General features: G+C 39.3%; 1 protein-coding gene across 3 annotated transcripts in view; it reads left to right on the forward strand.

The window, feature by feature from the left end:
- The first annotated feature begins 1,003 nt into the window (after positions 1–1,003).
- The window catches only part of CBLB (Cbl proto-oncogene B), a 221,328-nt gene continuing 199,315 nt past the window's right edge, over positions 1,004–23,016 (forward strand). For 2 of the 3 annotated variants that reach the window (XM_041750954.1, XM_041750958.1), the window contains exons 1-3: positions 1,644–1,770; positions 2,281–2,462; positions 15,268–15,518. In XM_041750954.1, coding sequence (XP_041606888.1) covers positions 2,295–2,462; positions 15,268–15,518 — 419 coding nt within the window. In that variant the 5' untranslated portion in view covers positions 1,644–1,770; positions 2,281–2,294. Of the gene's footprint in view, positions 1,113–1,643; positions 1,771–2,280; positions 2,463–15,267; positions 15,519–23,016 lie in introns of those variants that run through there. The other variant, XM_041750956.1, reaches the window with a different exon arrangement.

Genomic DNA, 23,016 nt, shown 5'->3' on the forward strand with positions numbered 1-23,016 from the left:
CTGTTGAAAGAAGGGCCCTGGCACAGTAGACTTTTTTTTTCCCCTTTTAAGACTAGCCAGATGTGGTTCTTTCAAAGGGCATAGTGAGGGGACCACAGAGGAGAGCTCACAAATGCTAGAGGCGAGCGGCAGATGCAGTAAGGGGGTTCTTCAGGCGGCATCTCTACAAAGCTGCCTCCAACAAAACACAACAAAAAGCTGTTTCCCCTTCAGTCATTTTTGCAGAAACTTGTACTAGGTTAAAAGGCGTGAGGCACGTGCTAGCAATTGCTGCAGCGCCCGGGCCTGAGTAGCGGAGACTGGTCGGCGCCGTCACCTGCACGGGCTTCATCAGCCCGCTCCCGGTTTGAGCGGCACCGCCCCGGGGGCTCACCGTAAGAGGGATCGCTCGGGAGCTCCGGGACTTCGGGCCGGTGCGCGTCCCGTCCCGGGGGCGGCGGCGCCCGAGCCCTGGGGGCTGCCGGGATCCCGCGGCCGCGGCCCCGCCCCCGCCCCCGCCCGGGACGCCCTCGCGGCCACTACTCCGTTGCTATGAAACAAAAGACCAGGAAGGTGCGCGGAGCAGGAAGTCCCGCCCTCCGGCCCCCGGCGGCTGGGCCCGGGATCCCCAGGCTCACGCCCACCCGCCCACTCCTCATTGGCCCGTTCCCCGGCGCCTGGCATCCTTTCTCCCATTTCCTTGCCCGTTTCCACTTTCGGCCCCGGGTGAGCCCAGGGCGCCCATGTCCCCCCCCGCACCCCGCGTCCCACCCCCCGAGGCCCTGTCCGTGGGGGACGTGCCGCGAGCCGGCCTCGCTCGGGGCCATTGTGTACCGTGGGAGACGTGGACCGGGAGCCGGGGCGAGGGGCACGGCCGCCTCCCGCTCATTGGCGCCGCCCGCTGTCGCGCAGTGCGGCGGCGCCCGGGATTGGCCCAGCCGCGCGCGGCCCCGCCCCCGGCCCCGCCCCCGGCCCGCCCCGGCCCCCGTGTGGGAGTGCGCGCGCGCGCGTGTCCCCGCCAGGGGTGGGGTGTCCCGCCAGCGGTCTCCGCCTCCTGGAGCGGCGCTGCGGCGGCCCGCGGCCTCGCCGGGAGTCGGCCGGGCGGGGAGGGCGGCCGTGGATCGCGCTCGACGGTAATTGCAGCGTCTCCGCGGTCCCGGCGGCCTGCGCTCCGGGCTCGGCTCCCTCCTCGGGGACGTGCGCGCTCCGGCGCCCCGGGCTGGCGCGTGGAACGCAGGGCCCGCGCACACGCGTGTCTGCGGCCGGCGCGGCCGGGGGGCGGCCCGGGAGCCTCGGGACCCAGCCGGCGGGCGCGCAGACCCGGGCGGGCGGGAGGGGGCGGCGGCGGCGGCGGCGGCGGCGGCCGGGCTGCGTCCGCGTGTGCGCGCCTCGCCCCGCGCTGGGCCCGGGCGGGGCGCGGAGGGGCCGACCCCGCTCCCGACCCCGCTCCCCTGGGGGGGCCCACGGAGCGGCCAGGCCACGGGACTCTCCTCCTCCCTGCGCCCGCGCTTGTCAGTTTCTCACCGCTCCTCCTCTTCTTCTTCTTCTTCTTCTTCTTTTTTTTTTTAAATGGGTTATTTGTTGGTTTACTCGGCTCCTAACTTGGAGCCAACTCCTGCCCGCGTTGCCGTAGAGAACTGCGTGTGCGTGTGTCCGAGTCCGTGCGTCCCTACTTGTTGGTTCCAGCGGGGACAGCCCAGGTCCTGAGGCTGCGTGGACGACACGCCTGCCCCTTGGGCTCCTGCAGAACCGTCGTTACGTTTGTAGAACTCGGCGGGTCCGACCGTGCAAGTGAGGTTCCCTGGGAGCTCGGTGCAGGGTGCGCTGCGTTGAGATGAAGGCAGGGATGAGGAGGACAGTGTGTCCTTATCTAGTTGGGGGATATCTAGTTGGAAACCTGTGCAAGTTGTGGGGTTTTTGTTTGTTTGGGTTTTGCTTGTTTTGTTGTTGTTGTTGTTGTTGGTTTTTTTTTTTTTTTTGGTGTGTGTGTGTTCTGAGGAGTTGGGTGCTAGTGGAGGCTTTGCTGCATGAAATGTGAGAAGGGTGCATCTTTAACTCTTAGTGCCCCCAAAGCAAGTCTGAGGCTACTTACTGTTTGTCCTGCGTACAGAGGGAGGGTGCAGACTCAGAGGCTCTTGAAAAGTTGAACCTGGGACCCTGGATTTTGTTCTCACGGATGAAGGAGGATGGAGTTGGGTACAAATTAACCTGTTCAGTTTTCTGCTCGGGGAACATTTTCATGACCAACTAACTTTTTTCTTTTCTTTTTTTTTTTTTTTTTTTTAAAACTGCCTTTCAAAGAACTAAGGTTCCAGATGGCAAATTCTATGAATGGCAGAAACCCTGGTGGTCGAGGAGGAAACCCCCGAAAAGGACGGATTTTGGGGATCATTGATGCTATTCAAGATGCAGTTGGACCTCCGAAGCAAGCAGCAGCAGATCGCAGGACGGTGGAGAAAACTTGGAAACTCATGGACAAAGTGGTAAGTTCCGTATGACTGCGCCTGTGCATTGCCTTATTTGTCCTGGGTATGGTTTCTTCTCCTATGGTTGTACTTACACCACTCATTAATGTTATTGTTACCGTTAATTCATAATTATTGTTTTGGCAACAGCCTTTTGATTTGGAGTGACCATTTTTCTTACATCCACTCTGTGTGTTTTAAAAAGTTGGATTCAGAGCAAAGACTTGTTGTTTTACCTTTTGTCCTACTCTTCAAGGTTCAGAGTTCCTCTATATGAGTCAGATATGCAAAGTTTTTACTGTTGGCTGCTCTTTGTTGGTACATGGCCATAGAATACTTTGGAAGTGTTTGCTCTGTCTTTATGAGGTTGTGTTGCTGTTGAATAACAGAAGAATGCAAACAAGTATTTTTAAGAAAACCCTCTGAGGGACCACTCTTGACAACCACGGTGGGTGACGCTGAAGACAATTACTTAGGGGAAGAACCAGATTAGACCTTAAGTGAGGAAGCAGTATCTGAGAGAGAGTTTCCATTTTCATCTGTGACAATTCATTTTCATTAAGAAACTTTTTGTTTTTGTTAATGGTAGAGTTACAGTTTCTTTCATCTATTCCATTTTGAAACAGGAAACCTTTTCGATTGCACATTGTTTATTGTGAAAGGAAAATTTATGATGGAGGTGGTGGGGCTGAGAGTATCAGAAACCTCTGTGGTTTCTGCATGTTGCTTTCAGATGAATTATAATTTTACAAGAAGAAATCAAGCTGGATGTCAGTACCCTGAGAAGTCTAGGCATGCTGGATATTCTACAGGAGTCTCCTGAGAAACTAGCTGTCAGTGTCCTATCTTACTAAGGAGGATTATGAAATAAATATGATTAAGGTGTAGCTTGCTGCTGTGCAGAATTAATAGTTCTTGTTTTTGAAGCAATAGTACTGTCCCCTGTATGTCGGTAAATGTTTGTAGCACCATCTGGTTTCATTTCATAGATATTTGGGGCTAATTATGAATGTAGTTGATGCAAGGCTCCTGATATTTTTGTGACTGCAGAAATAGAGGTTTTTTTTTTAAAAAAAAAAATATCCTTTGTAGGGATGTGCTGAAGCCTCCTTGAAATCATATGGTAGCAGTCGCTTTTACTTTGGCTTGTAACTGTGTACTGATATTTGCCACAAAAAAGCCACTGTCAGCGTGTAATTATCAGCGATACAGGAAGGTAATAAGATTTGTTTTATTTTCATTTATGCTTATGGAAAGTACAAATGGATAGATGACTGATAGGCCTGCCATTCTAGAGCCGATGGTGGTATATGCAGAGCCAGAAATCTTTGCCAGATAAATATCCTTAGTTTTGGGCTTCAGTGTGACCTATTTAAGCTTCTGCCAATTTATTCAAATTGTGATTTTAAAATGCTCCAGACAGAGTGATGTCATAGTGTCAGAACATTACAACTTGCTACTTGAGGTCAGGCTTGGATTTTAGCATTGGATACTTAAGAATGAAGAGTATGCAGTGGGAAGAACTGCGTATATTTGGCAAACACAAGACTAGCTGTCTTTGCTTTTCTAAAGAGGATGCAATTTAAGGTCACTCTCATTGCCTCAATCATTGGTTGGGCATAAGAGAAGGCATTCAAGGTTTTCCCCTAATTCACCTGTTATATGAGTGGCAATACATGGGTCAGATTCTAGCAAGCACCTGCACCTCCCACCTTTCTGTGAGTGGTCAGAATTTGTACATTTGTGAGTGAACATTAGCACGTCAAATAAAAAAAAATGATATTAGGAAGTGGTGAGCTATAGTTAACATAAAGCCATTATTATTTCAAACATTAAGAAATGTATTCATAATTTTGGTTTGTAACTGATGGTTAACATAAGTTTTATCCACTTTTAATGATTTCACCATGGGTTAGGGTTAAATAGATGGTTTTTGGGTAGTTAAGCTTCTGCCATTGTTTGTTTTATTAACCCTTTTGTGGGTTTGGGTTTGGTCTCTCCAGTTGAGAAACTTGACTCATAAGGAAAACTGTTATTGAAAGTCTCTACTTAGTGGAATGTGGGTAAGGGTGTTGGCAAAGGTGCACTGGTATGGCCTTCCCTACTTCATTATTTGTCAGGAAGGGCAATTATTGTGTTCATTTATGAATGCATCTATGGGCTTTGTGGAGAGGAATCACATAAATAGCTAAAAAAGAGTAGATATCACTATCACACAGTGATAAAAAGGCATTGATAATTCCTAACTGAAAATATATTTTATTTAATTGTGTAATGCAGAAGCATCCCTCACATGTGTTTACCTTTTTTTCTTTGTCAGTGATGAAGGAAGTGGTTCATAATCTCAACATTGTCCTGGTAATCACATCAGGATGCTTATTTTGTTAGTCCAAAAGTTAATCCCTCGACATATTATCTAACTGTTTTATTTATTTATTTATTTATTTATTTATTTATTTATTTATTTATTTATTTTTTAATAAATTAATTTTTTATTGGTGTTCAATTTACCAACATACAGAGTAACACCCAGTGCTCATCCGTCAAGTGTCCCCCTCAGTACCCGTCACCCATTCACCCCTACCCCCCGCCCTCCTCCCCTTCCACCACTCCTAGTTCATTTCCCGGAGTTAGGAGTCTTTATGTTCTGTCTCCCTTTCTGATATTTCCCACACATTTCTTCTCCCTTCCCTTATATTCCCTTTCACTATTATTTATATTCCCCAAATGAATGAGAACATACACTGTTTGTTTATCTGTTTTATAAAATAACCGCGATAATCTGAGTTTAGCTTGTGAATAAGAGAAAACAGTAACTTTCAGGTCTAACTGGTAGTTATGTGAAAGGCAGGGTTAGGTGTTTAGTTAGCTTTTTTTTTTTTTTTTTTCTTTAGGAAGCCCCTTCCCACAAGGGCAGATCTTAGAAGTATAAATATAAAACAAACTTTAAGTTTGGTACATTTCAGCTACCTACAAAATAAAATAACTTCTTTTACAGGGGATAGGAAGCAGTCTCAGACTGTAGGAGGAATGCCCAGTAAGTGTGTCGTTTTACTGTTCCCTGACCCTTAGAATTTAAAACAGTCAGCTGAGATTCCAGTTCCAATGAATTGTTCTGTTGGCAGAGGACAGACTTTCTATACAAGGTCACTGAGAGTAGGAGGGAGTCATTGCTCAGTTGTGTGTGTGTGTGTGTTTTGTTTTGTTTTTGAGAGATGTTAAGTGTTTTGTGACCAAACATCAGTCTACTGAGAAAAAGAATGGTGGCATATCCCAAAGCATCTCCTTTGGACATATTTTCTGGCCTTTGCTCTGCGTCAGTTTAAGTCAACAGCTCACCCCGAACTCTTCCAATCTTTGGATGCCTGGTTGATACAGTGATAGAGCTGTTACTCATGACTACGCATCCCGGTTCAAATATACCTGAAATACGGAATCTGCTCCAAAGCTATTACAGAGATGGGTCTCTTAAACCCTTAAACATTTATTGAGGGCCTACTGTGTTCCTACTAAGTGTTGTCACGAGGGACACAAAGCTAGATACGATGTAGAACTCTGCCTCTGACCTGTGAGGGAACACGCACACCACCAGCAGAGCCAGGCATGTAAATGATAACGTATTACTTATATTATATTTATCAGGTAGTTGCCGTGTAGTATGGACGAGGCTGTGATACAGACCTTTGGGAAGTACAGTGGGGGCAAAGTGAAGAAGGACTTCCTTGTTTTTTGGCCACTGTTCAGACAGTTGTCTGTCTGGATTCTGCTGGGCACTAGGACCAAATGCATTATTGTACTCTTGTTGGAAATGCTGAGGTGAGGGTAAGGAAATGATGGCTAATCAGTATGGGAGGAATGATAATTTATTAATGTGAGGTTCCTGAGTATGGTTTTCACAAGCGTCTTAGCCAGGTGACGGAAAATGGAAGAAACAGTTCTCCATCTAATAGATACTAAATGTACTGAGCTTACATGAATGTTCAGGAAATTAGAAAAGAATTAATTGATGCCAAAGAGCAAAGCCAGTTGAGTACCTGCCTACGTTTTGTCTTGCTGTCCTTGTCATTTATTTGAAATTACATTGTTGAAAGAGTTTTAAAAGCATTTAAAAAGTGATGATGCCAAATAGCCTTTTCCTGCCTTTTACCCTCAGTACATTCAGTGCATTTGTCAAGCTTGGAACGTAATTCATTCTCGATCTTTATAATTTTACTGCGACTATATTTTAAAGGTTGTCAATCAAAGGTACTTGGAATACATGCAGCTATTTTGACAAATAATAGTAGGTATTCTTTTCTAAGATGAACTCCTCAGTCTTCTGAAAAATACTATATGTGGGATAAAACTTAGATTTTGGATGCCTATTGTTTGTGTTTGTTGGGTTTGAGAGTCCACTGTCATTGGGCCCTTGGAATAGGGAATATCGTTTACTTGAATTATTCTTCATGTACTTCCTTGTTCTCAGCAAGTTTTTCCATGTTAGCAGAATCATGGGCACCACGAGACTTGGGTAGATGATAACATAGTAGGTGTCTGACCAGTGTTTAATACTGAGATTTTGAACTTGTGCTTGGCTAAGTGAAGTGATCCCAGAGTTTGCTCCTTTCTACTTTTAGGGAAAACTTTCGATAAAGTAAAAGGTTTAAAGGAATCCTGCCATGTTACTTTGGTTTATCCTTGTGACATAGGACATTCATTTCACAGAAGCCTTACTCAGTTAGTCATCTTTTCAGCCCTTATAACATCTTTACCATTCAGATTTTAAATCAATTCTTCCTTTCTTCAAAGTTGCTTTGTGTGCTCTCTGTTGATTTCATCATTCGTTTATCAAATTCCATCTACGGAAAGATCGAGATTTGTAAATACCCATTCCATTCCATTCCATTCCACTCCATGTAGTGTGTTCTATATACTGCAGAGTGTAGTAAGTGCTGTAATGGGGTTTAAATAAAGTGCTGTGCCATAGGGTGTGATGGGAGAGAACATGCTTGCTGGGGGTGAAGAGTTGGTACAGAATGCAGCATGGTAGAAATGTTATCCAGCTACTCTCTCCAGAATGTTTTGGATTCCAGTGAGGTGCAGGACACATCAGGCTGAAGGAATGTGGGTAAAGGGAGATTATTGAGAAGGTAAGTTAGAGAAAGATGGAGAGACTTGCACTCTTTCAAGGAGTTTGGACTTTATTAGGTAGAAAAGTGTTAAAATTTTTGAGCAGGGTGTGAAAAACAGTCAAGGCTATTCTGTGGTAGTTGACTCCCTTGACTCTACAAAGGACGGATGGAGAGAAAAGAAGCTTAAAAGTAGGAATAATGATCAAGAGGAATTAAAAAGATTGGGCAAGAAATAATGAAGGGCTGAGCCAGAGAATTCAGAGTCAATGGAGCAAGTGTAGGTTCAAAGGTGGGAGGCATCTTGAAGGTAAAATTTACAGGTCCCTATGACCCTTTAAAGATAGAGGATGAAAGAGAAGGTGAAGTGAAAGTGACTCGAGGTTTTTAGCCTGAAGGCAGCAATGCTCTTAATGAGACAAGGAGCATAGTAAAAAAAAGAGGAAGCTTGGGAACTGGTGCATACGTTTGTTTTTGGCCATGTTGAGTTTGACTGCCAGAGTGAAATCCATTTTGAAGTCAGAAAGTTGAATGTGCAGTTAAACAGAGAAATAGAAACTGGAGACATATATTTGGTAGATATGCCCACAGAGGTAGCGTTTTAAGCTGTAGACCAGCAAGAGGTATGCAATGTAGAACAGAAGATGAGAGTCAGAGAAAAAGTCAGAGATTGGCATTTTGGCTCTGTATGGGGTTGTACTTAAAATTGGATGGCAGTGAAAGAGAAGAGAATCCTGTGAAAAACAGTGATGAGAGAGGTAGGACAAGAATTAGGGCCGGCTGATTTCTTGGGTAGAGACAGCTTCAATTAAGGAGATAGTTTCCAATTCTGAGAAAACCAGATTCAGGTCCAAGTGGAGAAAACCAAACAGGATGAAAATTTAAGAAGTCGCTGAATATCATGAGTAGAGATCATTGTTAACCTTTCAGAGTAGTTTCATTTACACGATGGGGCTAGATTAAAAAGAGTGTGTGGATTACTGAACAGTTGTTCTACAAGTATGCCAGCTGGTGAAAAGGAAGAAAGTTCCGATAGACAGCTTGAGAGTTTGAGCCGAGTTTAACTTTGTGTGTGTGCCTGGCACCATGGGAGAGGCTCACAGATTGAGGGGGAGGGATGTCTATAGGAAGCGCTCTAAAATATAAAGGATGAAGAAATCATTAAGTGACCTCTGAGATTACAGTGTGGGAGGAAAAGTCTAAGGACAAGCAGAAGAGTAAACCTTGGTAGGTAACGAACTTCTACTTAGATAAGAGGGAAGAAAGGAAATATACAGAGTTTTGAGAGAACTTGTAAATTTTATGCTGGGTTGTCAGGAAGTGATATAAGGCATAACATTTGTAATGTTTAAACCACGTTTCAAAATTGTGTATTATTGAATAAACAATATATATTTTAACCCGTCTCCTAGCAATTAAGTGGGTAAATAAGTAAAGCATTGAGATAGAAATGAGTTCTTATCCTGTATATTAAGATCATTTTGGAAACATGCTGTGACTTAAGTGATGCCACAACACTACTTTTGTCTCCCCTGCTTGGGCATATGGGTTAGTTTTTGTTGTTTGTTTGTTTGTTTAGTATTTGTCAGCTGCTGCTATTTTCCTAGTAATGAAAGAAACATTTCAAAAATGACCAAATTTTTAGCTCTTTAACATATTAGTGTTTAAATAATTGTTAAGCTCACTCATGCTGTCTTCCAATAGCAATAACAAAAGTAGTTATGAAAGATTCCTCATCAGCTGAGTACTACCGATGTATTAATTCCAAGTCAGGGGTACTGACCCGGGCGTATTACTGTTTGCTGCTTTGCTGCACAAAACGCTGCAGACTTTCACAGGGTTTCAGGTAGTATAAAGAACTTTAGGAACTTAAAGAACTCCTGTTAATCCTCAACAGGGCAGTCAGTGCCCTTGGTATAATTATCATATGTAGGCAAAATCTGCCGAGTTTACCGTGTTGTGGTATAATATAAAATTTGGAAGAAGAGGAAGTACTGAGAAGTACCAAGTGCCAACTATGTGCTAGGTGCTGTGCAGAGTACTTTACATTTCCTCCTCTCAGAATCATAACATCCTAAGAGTTTTCTGGAAGAAACCGGCCCAGAGTTGTAAAGCTAATTAATAAATGTTAGCACCAGATCCTACGTGATTGATTTTGGCATCTGTGTTCATGGTATGAAAATTCATGCACACCGTTCCATGGAATAATACAATTCTTCCTTTTCCCGTGAGAAGTGGATCAAAAGGCTCTTTACCCCCTAATATTTGATATGATCCCATTCTTCTCAAAACGTTGTACCCATTTATACAGGTTTACTCACTATGGTTGTCCTATTTGTTATTTCCTTCTTCTGAGTTCTTTCTTAGTTCCTCTCCTACACTTTCTTTTCCACCAACAAATATTTATTGTGCATCTACTATATGCAAGATTCGACATTAGGTGATGGAGACAGACCAGTGAGAGATATGGTCTCCACCCTTAGGGAAGATCAGTTGTCATTTGGAAGGAAGATAGTGAACAAATGAATGCACAGTTGATATTTTCATTACAGCTAGTCAGTTATTTAATGATGCTTATATTTAAAGAAAGCTTCATTGAAATGATTTGTTGTTGCCCCCAAGTCCTACTATAATTAAAGTGGGAAGAACTCGAAGAACTCATGGATGCTTTGTATCATAATAATATACTTTTGTGTAATTGCAGTGAGGAACCTCTTAAAACATTTATGTGAGGAGCACAGACTAAGGATTCTTTCAGGTTTTCCATATTGTTGTTAAAAATGGAGTTATTTCACTTCGTGGGTACATTACTTGATTTAATATAACTGAATCCTCCATGGAGTGAAATGTGCTTTATAATGAAAGTCTGTTGCAGTAGAGGCACAATTCCTTACTGTGGAAGTTTCCATTTGCTTCAGTAGAATTTCTTTCATACATTTCAGGGACTGGGGTGAACCTGAGAAATATGCTAGCTGACCTAATGCCTCTTTGTTAACTTTTGATTCCAAGTTTTAATTAAGGCACAGTGGGGAAACTCTTTAAATACAGGGGTGCTCCAAGAATAATTAATGGCTTTAAAATTCTTGTAGCACTAGCAAATCCTGTGTTTATATTTGTACCTTTGCTTTGATATGGTCAAATATATATTTAATGTATGTGAATACATATTCATACATAACAGTATATATATAGATTAGACATATTTTTATGTATGTGAAACGGTGCAGACATATATAGAGAGGCCCTCATAAAAATCTCTAAATACATTCAAATAAATACAACAGGCAGTTGCATAGTGTTATAGAGAAAGAGCCTGACTTTCAAGTCTAGACATTAGGGTTTGGGTTATTATTTTTATTTTATTTATTTATTTGACACAGGGAGGGAGGCAGGGAGGGGGGACAGAGAGAGAGAGAGAGAGAGAGAGAGAAAGCATAAGCAGAGGGAGCAGCAGGCAGAGGGAGAAGCAGTCTCCCCGACCCATGCAGGGCTGACCCATGCAGGGCTGACCCATGCAGGGTTGATGCAGAGTGGGGCTGATGGGATGCAGGGTTCCATCCCAGGACCCTGGGATCATGACCTGAGCTGAAGGGAGACACTAAACTGACTGAGCCACCCAGGTGCCCCTAGACATTAGGGTTTTTAAACTCAGATATGTTCCATTTTTTTGGTTTTTTGTATTGTTCCATCAAAAGGAGAGAATTGGTCATTGTGATTTCCAAGGTCCTCTTTAGCTCTAACATCCTCTGACTTGATGACTGTAATGGAATTTGTAGCCTAATTCAATACTAAGCGTTTTGCCTTTTAGTTCAAAAGCAAAGAGTAACATTGTTAATGAACCAATCCTTTTATGCACTAGTTGGTGCCCTAAAAAGTTTGTCATTGTATAATGCGACTGTAGATTTATTCTTTTTAAGGCTTTTCTGTGTTGGGAACCACTTTCATTCTAGGGAGCAACTTAGATATTTCTAGAAGACATCTAAGTCATTTGAATCTGAACTTGAACTTTGTGGGGAGCTTGATTTTTCTCCTTAACATACTGCTTTTAGAAAAGCAATTTTTCTTTCTCTGACTTTCGCAGTTCCTTGCACATAGCAGGAACTCAATAAATATTTATTGGATTGAATTTGACCTGCTTAGAAGTCATAGTCCTAGCATAGGGTTATTCATTTTTGGCAGAAGCTGTCATAAATCACAGAGTTTAATACTAATCCAACTGATGAACTGTACATTCAGCAGCATATCATAGGTCAGCATGGTATGTTACACTTTCCCAAATGCAAATTTAGAAAACTGTGTGGCCCACAGGGGCCTTGATGAACGGAATCTATCCTATTTTGAATCTACTTGTGCCACTTACCCTCAGGCTCCCTGTGCCCTCACCTCTTAGAGTGATTGCATGGACTCCTGGCTTTCTGCTCTTCTCTCTGGGTATGCCTCTCAAGCCTTTGCATACCCTTTTGCCTGGAATATTCCTTTTGCAAATCTAGGTATGCCTTTCTTGATACTCTCATGACAAGATGTGAGTGAGCTGCTGCTTTATCCTCCTCCAGCACTTTGTACTTCCCTCCGTTGCGGCACTTAAAGTCTCCTATAATTCTTTTTTAAGCCATCCGTCTTTTCCACTGGAAAACTCCTTGAGGACAGGTCTGTGATTTATTTCATTCTGCCTTCCCCAGGGTCTGAAACAATGCCTGACACGTCGACGTGTGTAAAATTAACAAATGGGCCCCAACGTTCACGGAAATTTGCAAATGGGGTCAAAATAAAAATGTAAATGAGGCTAGCCAGGGATCATTAATTATATGCCTAATTCTAATTAAATTGTGATAAAGTTAGAAAGAAGATCAGCCTGAGATTCAGAAGATGCAGGCTCTTGTGTTGGATTAATGATTTTTTAATAGCCCCTTAATCTTTGTAGTTCTTAGTTTCTTTATCTGAAAATGAATGGATTGGACAGGATCTTTCCAAAGATTCCTTAGAGCAAGAATTACATTGCTCCTAAGTTAATTATAGAGAACTAGGTCTCTTCTGCAAGACTCCTTGAGGCAGGAAGTATGTTCTAGTCGTCTATAATTTCCTGGCAGTAAGCTCAGTACTTGGTATATAGCAGTTATGCAAACAATTGTACTGCATAAAGCAATACATTTCCAGATAGAATTACAATTGAAATAGAGCAAATGAGAAAAAGGTCAGGTAGAGAATAGTAAATTAAAAATCCGTAGCACTTAAAATAATCTGTTAAAGAACATTTACTTTAAACGTCTGAAGAAAATACCTGAGAGAAAATTTTTATCAGTTAAGTGTTCACCAGTAGACAAAATTAATATGAAACTGCCTATTCTCCTAGCTACAGGTTAATACTTTATCAATTTGTGACAGGCTGTACCAAGTTCTGGGTTGCTGACATTAGACTGTGCCTGCTGTAGCATGTGGCTGGCAGTATATTTGAAATTTGTGGTACTGTCTTGTAGTTTTAAGAATTGAAAAACTATATACTATATATCTTTTTCAACCAAGATTTGTTAAATCATTGACGTACTTGGGACTTCATCAGTCTTTAGGGCACAATGAGCTTCTCTGGTTGTATCAAAGTCGCACAAATAAAAAGAGGGTAAAAAGCTTTGTTAACCCCTTTAACTATACTTTTCTCATGATTTGACATTATTTCCTAAATTATATGCATCCTACCTAAGAGATTTTGAGGATCGAAATAATATTCTTATATTTAATCTTCGCTTGTGCCTTTGGGTTATTGATTTGAATACTAGTATATTCAATCATGAAAATAAGGAAGTAATATAATCATACTATTTGTGTGTGTGTGTGTGTGTGTGTGTATGTATATGTATGTGTATAATATGTACATACATGAAGTATTTTAGAGACTCAATCAGCCCAGCCATCTATACATCCATTTATTACACCGGTACTATATGCTAGGCTAGGTACTTCTGTTTTAGGTATTGTATAAAACAACAAGGAGGAAGATATGATAATGCCCTCAGTTAAAGTGAGAAGTGGTTGTCTTAAATTAAGGGCTGATGCTTGATAGTTTGAGCCAGATTTTTCTCCCTACCAAAAAAAAATAAAAGTTATTTCTTAAAGCAAGTGTGATAATAAGTGTGAATACTTTTTTTCATTTGTTGTTTCCTGGGTTTATTGTGTTTGTGGTTCTTGAAATTATTACTGTTCAACTTTTTTCTTTTTGACTCAAGCACTCTGTGAGTACCAGGAGTTTTGTAGAAACTGAATTTGGAGGGGTCCTTTTAAAGAAAAATAATACAAAATTGGGTATGAAATTGAGTATGAAAGTGAATTTTTTTCTATTGACAAAAGAGACACAAGTTGTAAAATTTTAAAACATTGATAAACCCACAAACATCAGAGAAGTAATATCGACTCTATACACTTTATACTTTGATTCTCTTCCATTGCCCAAGTATATTTCCAGTCCTGGGTGCCATTGGAGACAGTTAAATGACCGTATCTGAATTGGGTATTCCTCTCCATGCTGTGTGCTGTCCATAGGTGTTTGGAGTATGTCTGAATCCATTGTGGCATTGCTTTGGCTGAAAACAGTTGTAACTAGTTCCAGAAGTGACTGGGCATCTCACATACCTCCTACAAAGCCACACTAAGTGGATTTCCAACTCAAATCCCCATCACCCCGACTCAAAAAATGTGCCACCTAGCAGGAGGTTAAGTCATACAAGAAAAAGACACCTCAACCAATTGTGTTTAAAGTATCTTGCTCTTAGAAGTGTTACAAAGAATGTGTGATGAAGGCTTTGGAAGAGGGCTAGCTATTGGAGGGACCCTCACACTTATGGTTCACTGGCTTCTCAGTGAAGCTGCCTCTATGTGTGAGAGTGTACTCCTTTACACTATGTATGCTCTTGTGCAATAGCCAATGATTTCATTTAAAAATTGTTTGATTGGTGGTTCCTTACACCCTGGTTTGAGGGGTAGGAATAAGATGGGTTAACTTACTTTTTTTTTTTTTTTTTGGGTTAACTTACTTTTAACAGAAATTATTTTCAGCTCTGCAGGCAGCCCTGAATGCCCCAGTGGTTGGGTGGCACCTGATGGAGTGACTGAACCATTATGTAACACATGTTTAGAGGCATGGGATATAATATGGGGAGGTGGAAAAGACTCGTTCTGACCTGGCACCCATTTACTACTTAATAACTCAGTTAGTAAAATTGTACCTCTTTGTTTTATTCTTCTCAGGGTTTCAGGAACAATATACCAAAGCATTAACTTAAATCTATGAAAGAGCTTTAGTGTGGGGAGTTCGGTGTAGTAAAATAATATCTAAATGTGAGACATTAGTTGCCAGCAGAAGGGGCCCATTTCCTAATTTTTATTTTAAAAAAAGAGATTATTGGTGGTGTACAATGATTAGCACACTGGAGTTCTGTGAAGCCACGAACAATGGGATATTGTAGAAGAGAGAATGAAAACTTTAGAGGTGGAAAGTAAAGATGTGACTTAGAAAAAAATGAATGGAAGGAGAAAATTGGATTTAATTGTATCAAGAAGGATGCAGATATACACCAGTTCTTTGCAGATTGGAGATAATAGTTTTAAGATCAAAATGTATATTATGGAAAATGAAGAACCGGTACAGTTTGGTAAATTTCTTAACTTTTCTATGCAAGATATTATTGTGGTTCATATGAAAATATTTTATGTTTCTCTTTTTTTAGGTCAGACTGTGCCAAAATCCCAAGCTTCAGTTGAAAAATAGCCCACCATATATACTTGATATCTTACCTGATACATATCAGCATTTACGACTTATACTGAGTAAATATGATGACAACCAGAAACTTGCCCAACTCAGTGAGAATGAGTATTTTAAAATCTACATCGATAGTCTAATGAAAAAGTCAAAGCGGGCAATAAGACTCTTTAAAGAAGGCAAGGAGAGGATGTACGAAGAGCAGTCACAGGACAGGTAAGAGTGTTTCAGCTTTTATTGTTTTTAATGGTAAGGTTATATTTATGTGGCTTTTTGTTCACAGCATAAATATCCCCAAGTATTTGTTTCAGAAGAAATATTGCATTTCTATATTTACTTTTCACATTATTCAAGCCTTGTAGTTTTATTTAAATTTCTTTGTGATAAGAGCTACTTCATGAGGCACTGTTGTTGTTGGTTTTTTTTTTTTTTTTTTTTTTTTTTTAAGACTTTAGTTCTTAGAGCAGTTCTGGGTTTATAGAGAAATTACTCCAAAGTGCAGAGTTCCCATTCCACGCCCCCACGCCCCCACCCCCCCACCAACATGCATTTCTTCTGTTATTAATATCTTGCCTAATGTGGTACATTGATAAACCAATATTGATATAGTATTATTAACTGAAGCTTAAAGTTTATATTAGGATTCACTCTTTGTTTTGCACAGCTCTGTGGTTTTTAACAAATATATAATGTTGGGTATCTACCATTACAGCATCATATAGAATAATTTCACTGCCCCAAAAATACCCTGTGCTCTGCTTATTTATTGCCCCTCTACTCCCCCACCGCCTCCCCTGCCCCACACTTTCTGAATCCCTGGCAACCCCTTGTCTTTTTACTCTCTTTATAGTTTTTCCTTTTTTAGAGTGTCATACAGTTGAAATCAAATAATATGTAACTTTTTCAGACTGGCTTCTTTCACTTAACTATGTGTTTAAAGTTCCCCCTTGTCTTTTTGTAGCTTGATAGTTCATTCTTTTTTTTATTACTGAATAATACTCCATTGCATTGATGTACCACCATTTGTTTATCTGTTCATCTGTTGAAGGATATCTTGGTTGCTTCTGATTTTTGGCAGTTATGTATAAAGCTGCTATAAATATTTGTACACAGGTTTCTATGTGCACATAAGCTTTCAGTTCATTTGAATAAGTACCTAGGAGCAGGATTTCTGAGTCTAATGGTAATAAGCCTATAGTAGCTTTGTAAGAAACTCCCATACTCTCTTCCAAAGTGGCTGTATCGTTTCTGCATTCCTACCAGCAACAAATGAGAATTCCTGTTCCTTCCCATCCACCAGTATTTGATATTGGAGGGAGTGTCTTTAAGACACAGTCTTGATTGGATATGTGCATATGATGGATGTGGGTGGGAGATGACTCTTGATTCTCAGGGTTTGACTGCTGAGTGAGAAACTGAACAGGAGTGGCAAAGACATCAACTGAATCCTCACTTTACAGCCAGGATTCCAGATTTAGAGACTCCCCTTTAGGACTTATTCCCTTTTTTTAAAAAATTTATTTATGATAGTCACAGAGAGAGAGAGAGGCAGAGACATAGGCAGAGGGAGAAGCAGGCTCCATGCACCGGGAGCCCAACGTGGGATTCGATCCCGGGTCTCCAAGATCGTGCCCTGGGCCAAAGGCAGGCGCTAAACCGCTGCGCCACCCAGGGATCCCGAGACTCCCCTTTAAAGTTTGTTGTTTGGCTATTTCAATGTTACATTTCATGATCTATCTTAAATTAAGATATTAAATTAAGTGAAAGAAATTAGTTTTCCATTTCTTGGATATTTTAAATATATCTAGAATATTGACAGATGTCAATAGTATATTTACATTCCTAAATTTGAAAACAAATATTAGTTAAAATATATGATATTTTAACATAGGTAACCTGAATTTTAGTTTAAGACCCTTAATCTCTCTGGATTTTAGTTTCCTGACATATAAGGAAAACCTCCAGGGAACCTCTAATGTTTCTTTCGGGTCAAAAAAAACTAGCCTCATGTAGTCTGATAAAGAATAGGGTTGTATAATAGCAAATTCACTTATCTAAGTGTGTAGACTGAAAACTTGTCTGTAAATAATGGCCACAAAATACCCAGAATGAGTAAAGCCATCAAAATCAGAGAAAAACTCTCTGCCAAAATGTAAAATGGCATAAATGTTTACTTATTTATAATTTTTTCTCTAAATTAGTGATGAACTCTAATGTAATCATGAATGTCTACCCAATTATAACTGTGGGCTCATTGCTTAATATACTTGGATCACAGTGTACACATCTTGAGGGTGGTGAAATCTTGCAGTTGCCTTTTAGTTTTAACCCACTAAGAGTCTCTTCAGGACTGCTAAGAAGAATGTGAATCACCACATGGTATCAGAGTAGAGAAATATGATATTGTTTCAAGAATGGTATCAGAAGTAAAGTAGAGAAATATTATATTCTTTCAGAAATGACCAAGGTTATGGGGAAGCCAGCTGTTTATATTTAAAACTATGTTTTTACTTTGTAGGTCTACCAGTGATCTAGTTAAAATCAAGTTATTTTATAACTGTATTTATACTTCCTGCTCAAATTTAGTAGCCCTGAAATTCTTTATGAACCAGCAAAGGAATCCGTTTAATTTCACTTATTAAGATATCAGGTCAATGAGAAGGCTTATAGTTTCTCAGTCTGGGAATTTGAGTGGATACTCAAATGAGTGTTTTCATTGGATGTAGTCATATATGAGGTGGTAAACCTGTACCCCACTTTTATGACTTCTTTGGAAACCTGAAACATTTTCTAACCCAGTAGATGTCTTGTAATTACCATTCCATTTATAAATTTTGATATTTCTGGCTTTTTTGGGGAGAGTATCATGGGGAAATCTCTATAAATAATGGTTGCTTGTGGTAGATTTCCACAGATGATGATAGGTTGCATAATGCTGATGGATCATGTTGAGGTGACTATAAATTCTGTGTTTTAAGTGTCTAAGTAAATTTTGTCACTCTCCTAAATTCAACCCTAAGGCAAAGCTTATTAGTTTCTATGCTGGTATGGCATAATCCTAAATGAGTTTTATTCTCATTCCTGTTCCATTTTCTGATAGTGTTCTGTGACCAGCTCTTTTTATGCAGAACTTACATTTGATACATGTTTAATCAAAATTCGTAATAATGGACCATTCTTGGTACACCATACCAAGGACATAGATTTTGATTTATGTTTCTTTTGGTGGTAATCTATTTTTACACATCTACTTCTGGGTTTCCTTGGGGTTTTAAATGCAAACTGGGGCTAAAGTGTGCCATTATACATGGAACTCTGGGACGTTTTGCTCTATAGAAAATAAAAGAATCTTCTTAGAATGTTCTTATGGTTCTTAGGCAACAAGGTATATTCTATTTGGTAGAATAGGTGACACCCTGATTACTGGGAATATTCTAAATTCTCTGAAAAATCTTTACTTCTGCACATAACGTCAGCAGGGACATTGGCATTATTAAGCTAAAAACTGAAGGGGGCAGATATAGGAGAAGTAGTGATTTGGAGCTCACTGACTATACCAGTATTGCCCCGAGTAATAATGTACTCTATTGAAGCAAACTCTGTACGTTGCTGGGTGAGTTCATGAATTAAAAAAGTTTAATGTTCCTGCTGTGTCAGGAATAAGGTTCTTTGTGGATTTGTTCTAAACATAAGGGCAAGTGGGAAAATTTCAGATATCAGCTTTGAATAAGCTCAGTTTTAATTGCTGAAATGTGAGTAGCCTGATTTTTTTTTTACAGCAATTTCACATGATTGTGACAAACACCATAAATAATAAATGAAGCAATATAGCAAATGGCATGCAATGTATTTTGTGTATAGGTGAGGGGTAGAAATATAAACATATTTATTTGCTAGCAAAATAGATATGGCTTTTCACTATGTGAAAGCCTCTTTGGGAATGGATGGAATGGTGATTTCTGGGGAGAGGCATGCTACATGCTTTGCTTGACTTTTACAGTAAACCTCTTCTCTAGTATTGCTTCTCCCAAGTTTTTTTTTTTTTTTTCTCTTCTCCTTCCTACAAACAGTTGAACCTCATACCAAGTTAGTGCACCTCCAGCTGAATGTCTAAACCATTCTGAATTAGTGTTATGGGGAGGAGTAGTTCATTGATTTCTGGCACACATAAAGTTTTCGTGTGTATGTGTGGGGTGGAAGTTGGGGATCATGGAGAGAAGGGACAATTTGTAGTCTCAAGCATAGAGGAGAGGTGAAACTTTTATCATCTGGCTTAAATTTTTAATGGCAAAATCAAAAATGAGTGTGAAGGTAGTTATAATTAAATGTAGAATTGACAGGAGGGGCCCTTCTTCAGAATGTGGATGCATAGTTTTATCAGTTGGCTGTGTCAGTAGTAAAATTTACTCTTTCATATAAAACATGTGCTGTTCACCTGCTCAGCAAGGCCTGGTTTGGGACTCTGTTTTAGAATACCCAGAGGGGATGGCCTAAGGATACTCAGATTTTCCATATTTCAGAGCTGCTTCAGTGAGCCAGAGTGCAACAACTAGTTTTCCCCTCCCACACACTGGTTTATAACCACTGAAACAAAACCAAAAGTTAACTGAGGTGGAAAAATAGCTCTGCATTTGATGACCTCTCAGTGAAGAAAAGAAAGGCTTTTAAAAAATTCATGCCAGAGAGTAATACATAGATGTTGTCTTCTTATTAATGTCATTTCAAAGCCCCTGCACCATTCCTTATGCACATGAATTGTAGAAAATCATAGTGTGCAATAGCTTGTATAAAATAGGCTTTCCAAGAAGATTTTTTTAAAAAGTATTTCAACATAGAAAAACTAGTCCTGGAAGATGCTAGCCTTTATTTAAAATCCTTCAGGAGTATCAGGCAAAAATCTTTCTCTCCACTGACCATTTTAACAAAGAAAAATGTATTACCTGCTACATTAATAAAGTGCTTTTCCTTATACAGGACTATAAATCACTATGCTCCCTGTTTATACCTGTGCTGTAATTTATGAGATAGTGTATCAAGGACAGTCTGGGACTGATATTTTAAAGATACATGGTTAAGTTAAAAGTTGAATAAAAAAATATCAGCAACAACAATAACAGGAACAGTAAAACACAAAGCGGCAAACAAACCTACTTGACTTTCTTCAGACCACTGTATGCTGACATTGCTTTGGCCAAATCATAATGTATCAATTTAAATGTTTAAATTTGTATAAATGCAATTGATTGCGTCAGTCATGGAAGTAGTCATGAAATTCCTCCTGGATTTTCAGTTTAACCATATAAAGAGATCTACCTGTATGCATAATTTGGGCTTTATGGAATAGTTTTCATGATGATTACTAGAATTTATAGGTTAATAGCCTTGTTTAAAATGCCACATTAAATTCAGCATTTTCTCCCAGGCAGCTCTGTATGTTACAAGAAGAAAATGAGGAAAGAGTGCTATTGAACAGTCTGATGCCATCTCTTCTCCAAGTGTTCTTTGTAGCCTTGGTTGGTTTCCTGACTCCAATCTCTGCTTTTCAGTCTTTACATTATTTTCTGTATGGCCACCATATTTTTTGGCTCAATCATATCAACATCATAAAACAAAGATGTAGTTTGTTTCAAACCAAAGGCTACTGTTGCTGTGTCAGTCTACTAAGTAATCTTTCAAATCCAGTAGTAGTTTCTAGTAAAAACACTGTTTTTGTTATTACAGCAATCATTTTCAGGAGAATTAGTCTTAGGGAAGTTATGTCTTTCTTGCTTGTATAAATAATTTGTACAGTATTGAATGTATTTCATATGTTTTATGAAATATCTGTTTAATGATAGATGAGAATGATTTATTCTCTTAAAAAGTAATCTGACATTAAAAAAATTAACCTAGTTTTTCTATTTCTCTCTCTCACTTTTTTTGTTGTTGTTTATTAATGTTGCAAATTGTAGTGCTTTTGCATTTCATGAGGACAATGGACAAGCTGCAGGTAGAAAAATATGATTTCTAAATCAAAATAGGTTACTAATCTTTTTTGAATGCAAGTGCTTTAGTATAAACATTCATTTGCTATTTAACTTTTCAACTTTTGCTTTCTGAGCATGTTTTCTTATCCATAGAGAATAGAGGAACTAAAGGATTAGTTTTTGATATTTTAAAATATGTAACTTGGATTGAGAGGACAAATAGTAGTCAACCCTTTTGAATAGCAGTGTCTGCCAGGTAGGAAATGGAATTTTCTTTAGAAAGCTTGGACATCTTCCTTTGATTGAGTTATCATAAACGAATAGAAAGTTTATTTAGTCTTGATAAGAGAATGCTTCCATTCATATTTTTTAAGCGTCTGAGAGATGTGAGTATACTTTTCTAAAGTTAGGAAATGAAGGGGTTATTTCTTAACACACTGTGAAAGGAGAGACCACAAGAAAGTTATTTAGACAAATGTTTTCAAAGTTAAACAAAGGGAGTCTGTTAGAGTGGGCAGGTGAGAGCTTGAAGAATCTTTGACTGTTAAGAACTTTATGACCAACTACATCTAATCTGCTTTTGCTAAGTAGATACAAAGTAATTTTCTTATTGATTTTCATGTAGGTGAAAAGTGAAAGGGGTTTTGCCAACAATTTCTCCTTTGGAGTGCATTTTTAAAATCCAAAGAAGTTACTAAGATATAATTTAAAGTTAAACCTGCTGTTTTTAAAAATTTTTAAATGTTTACATTTAATTCATTTTATTTATTTTATTTACTTTTTTCCTCCCCCAGCCCTGTTAATATCAAGCAGCCTCTAACTTCTGATTTATTAGCTTTTAAAAGCTTTATTGGAATTTATTTAAATTCCTTTCAAGTCAAATTATATATTATACCCATATGAAAATTTGATTTTAAAATTGGAGAATTTTTTTCTCCCCCTAGCTTAGAGCTTATTAAATGTTTACAAATTCCTGAGAACAATAAGCATCATATTCTAAGACAGTAAGCTAGCTCACAAGACTCAAGTGAACTTAGCTTTATGGTTGAATACCTTTTATGTTTTTCAGTCTTAAGGCAGCTTATTAAAATTGATGATTTCCTTTCAGTAAATATCTGGTGACATTCAAATTTGATAATTAAAATCCAAAAGCACTCAAGAAAGAATGCCTGTTTTTAGTTTCATAATAACCATACTCTCAACAAAGAAGGTTGATGAATGATGTCTTTGAAGGAGCAGATTTGTTATTTAGTTAAAGACAGCTCCTTTGGCAGTTTCTTAAAAAACTAAATTGAAGTCTGTTTATAAAACAGACAAGCTGCAGTAATAATCGTATAGCCTAAGGAATGCTTGGAAATTTAGCCCAAGAAGCACCTTTTTCTCCCCCTAGTGATTTAACAAAGTGGAGTTTCCCGGAATCCAAACAGATTAGCATCCAGCACTAATTGGGTAGGTCATAAAATAGTACTCATGTCTGACTGTTTTGAAATAAAGGGCTTCAGAAATATTCAGTTTTCTAAATCCATTTTTAATATTAATCTTTAGTCTCTTTAAGTGCACTGTTAGAACATTGAGTTCTTGTTTGAGTTTGCATTTATATATCAATTGTTTACAGATGCACAGGATACACATATGTGAGGGTATTACAGAAAGTACTCATTTATAGATTCAGGTCATAGAGATTGAGGCTGTTCAGTTTGGTAGGACCATAGAAGAAAAGATAATTTAGGTTTATTATTGAACTGTAT

Source organism: Vulpes lagopus, chromosome 1 (genome assembly GCF_018345385.1).
Source record: "Vulpes lagopus strain Blue_001 chromosome 1, ASM1834538v1, whole genome shotgun sequence".
NCBI classification, from domain to species: Eukaryota; Metazoa; Chordata; class Mammalia; order Carnivora; family Canidae; genus Vulpes; species Vulpes lagopus.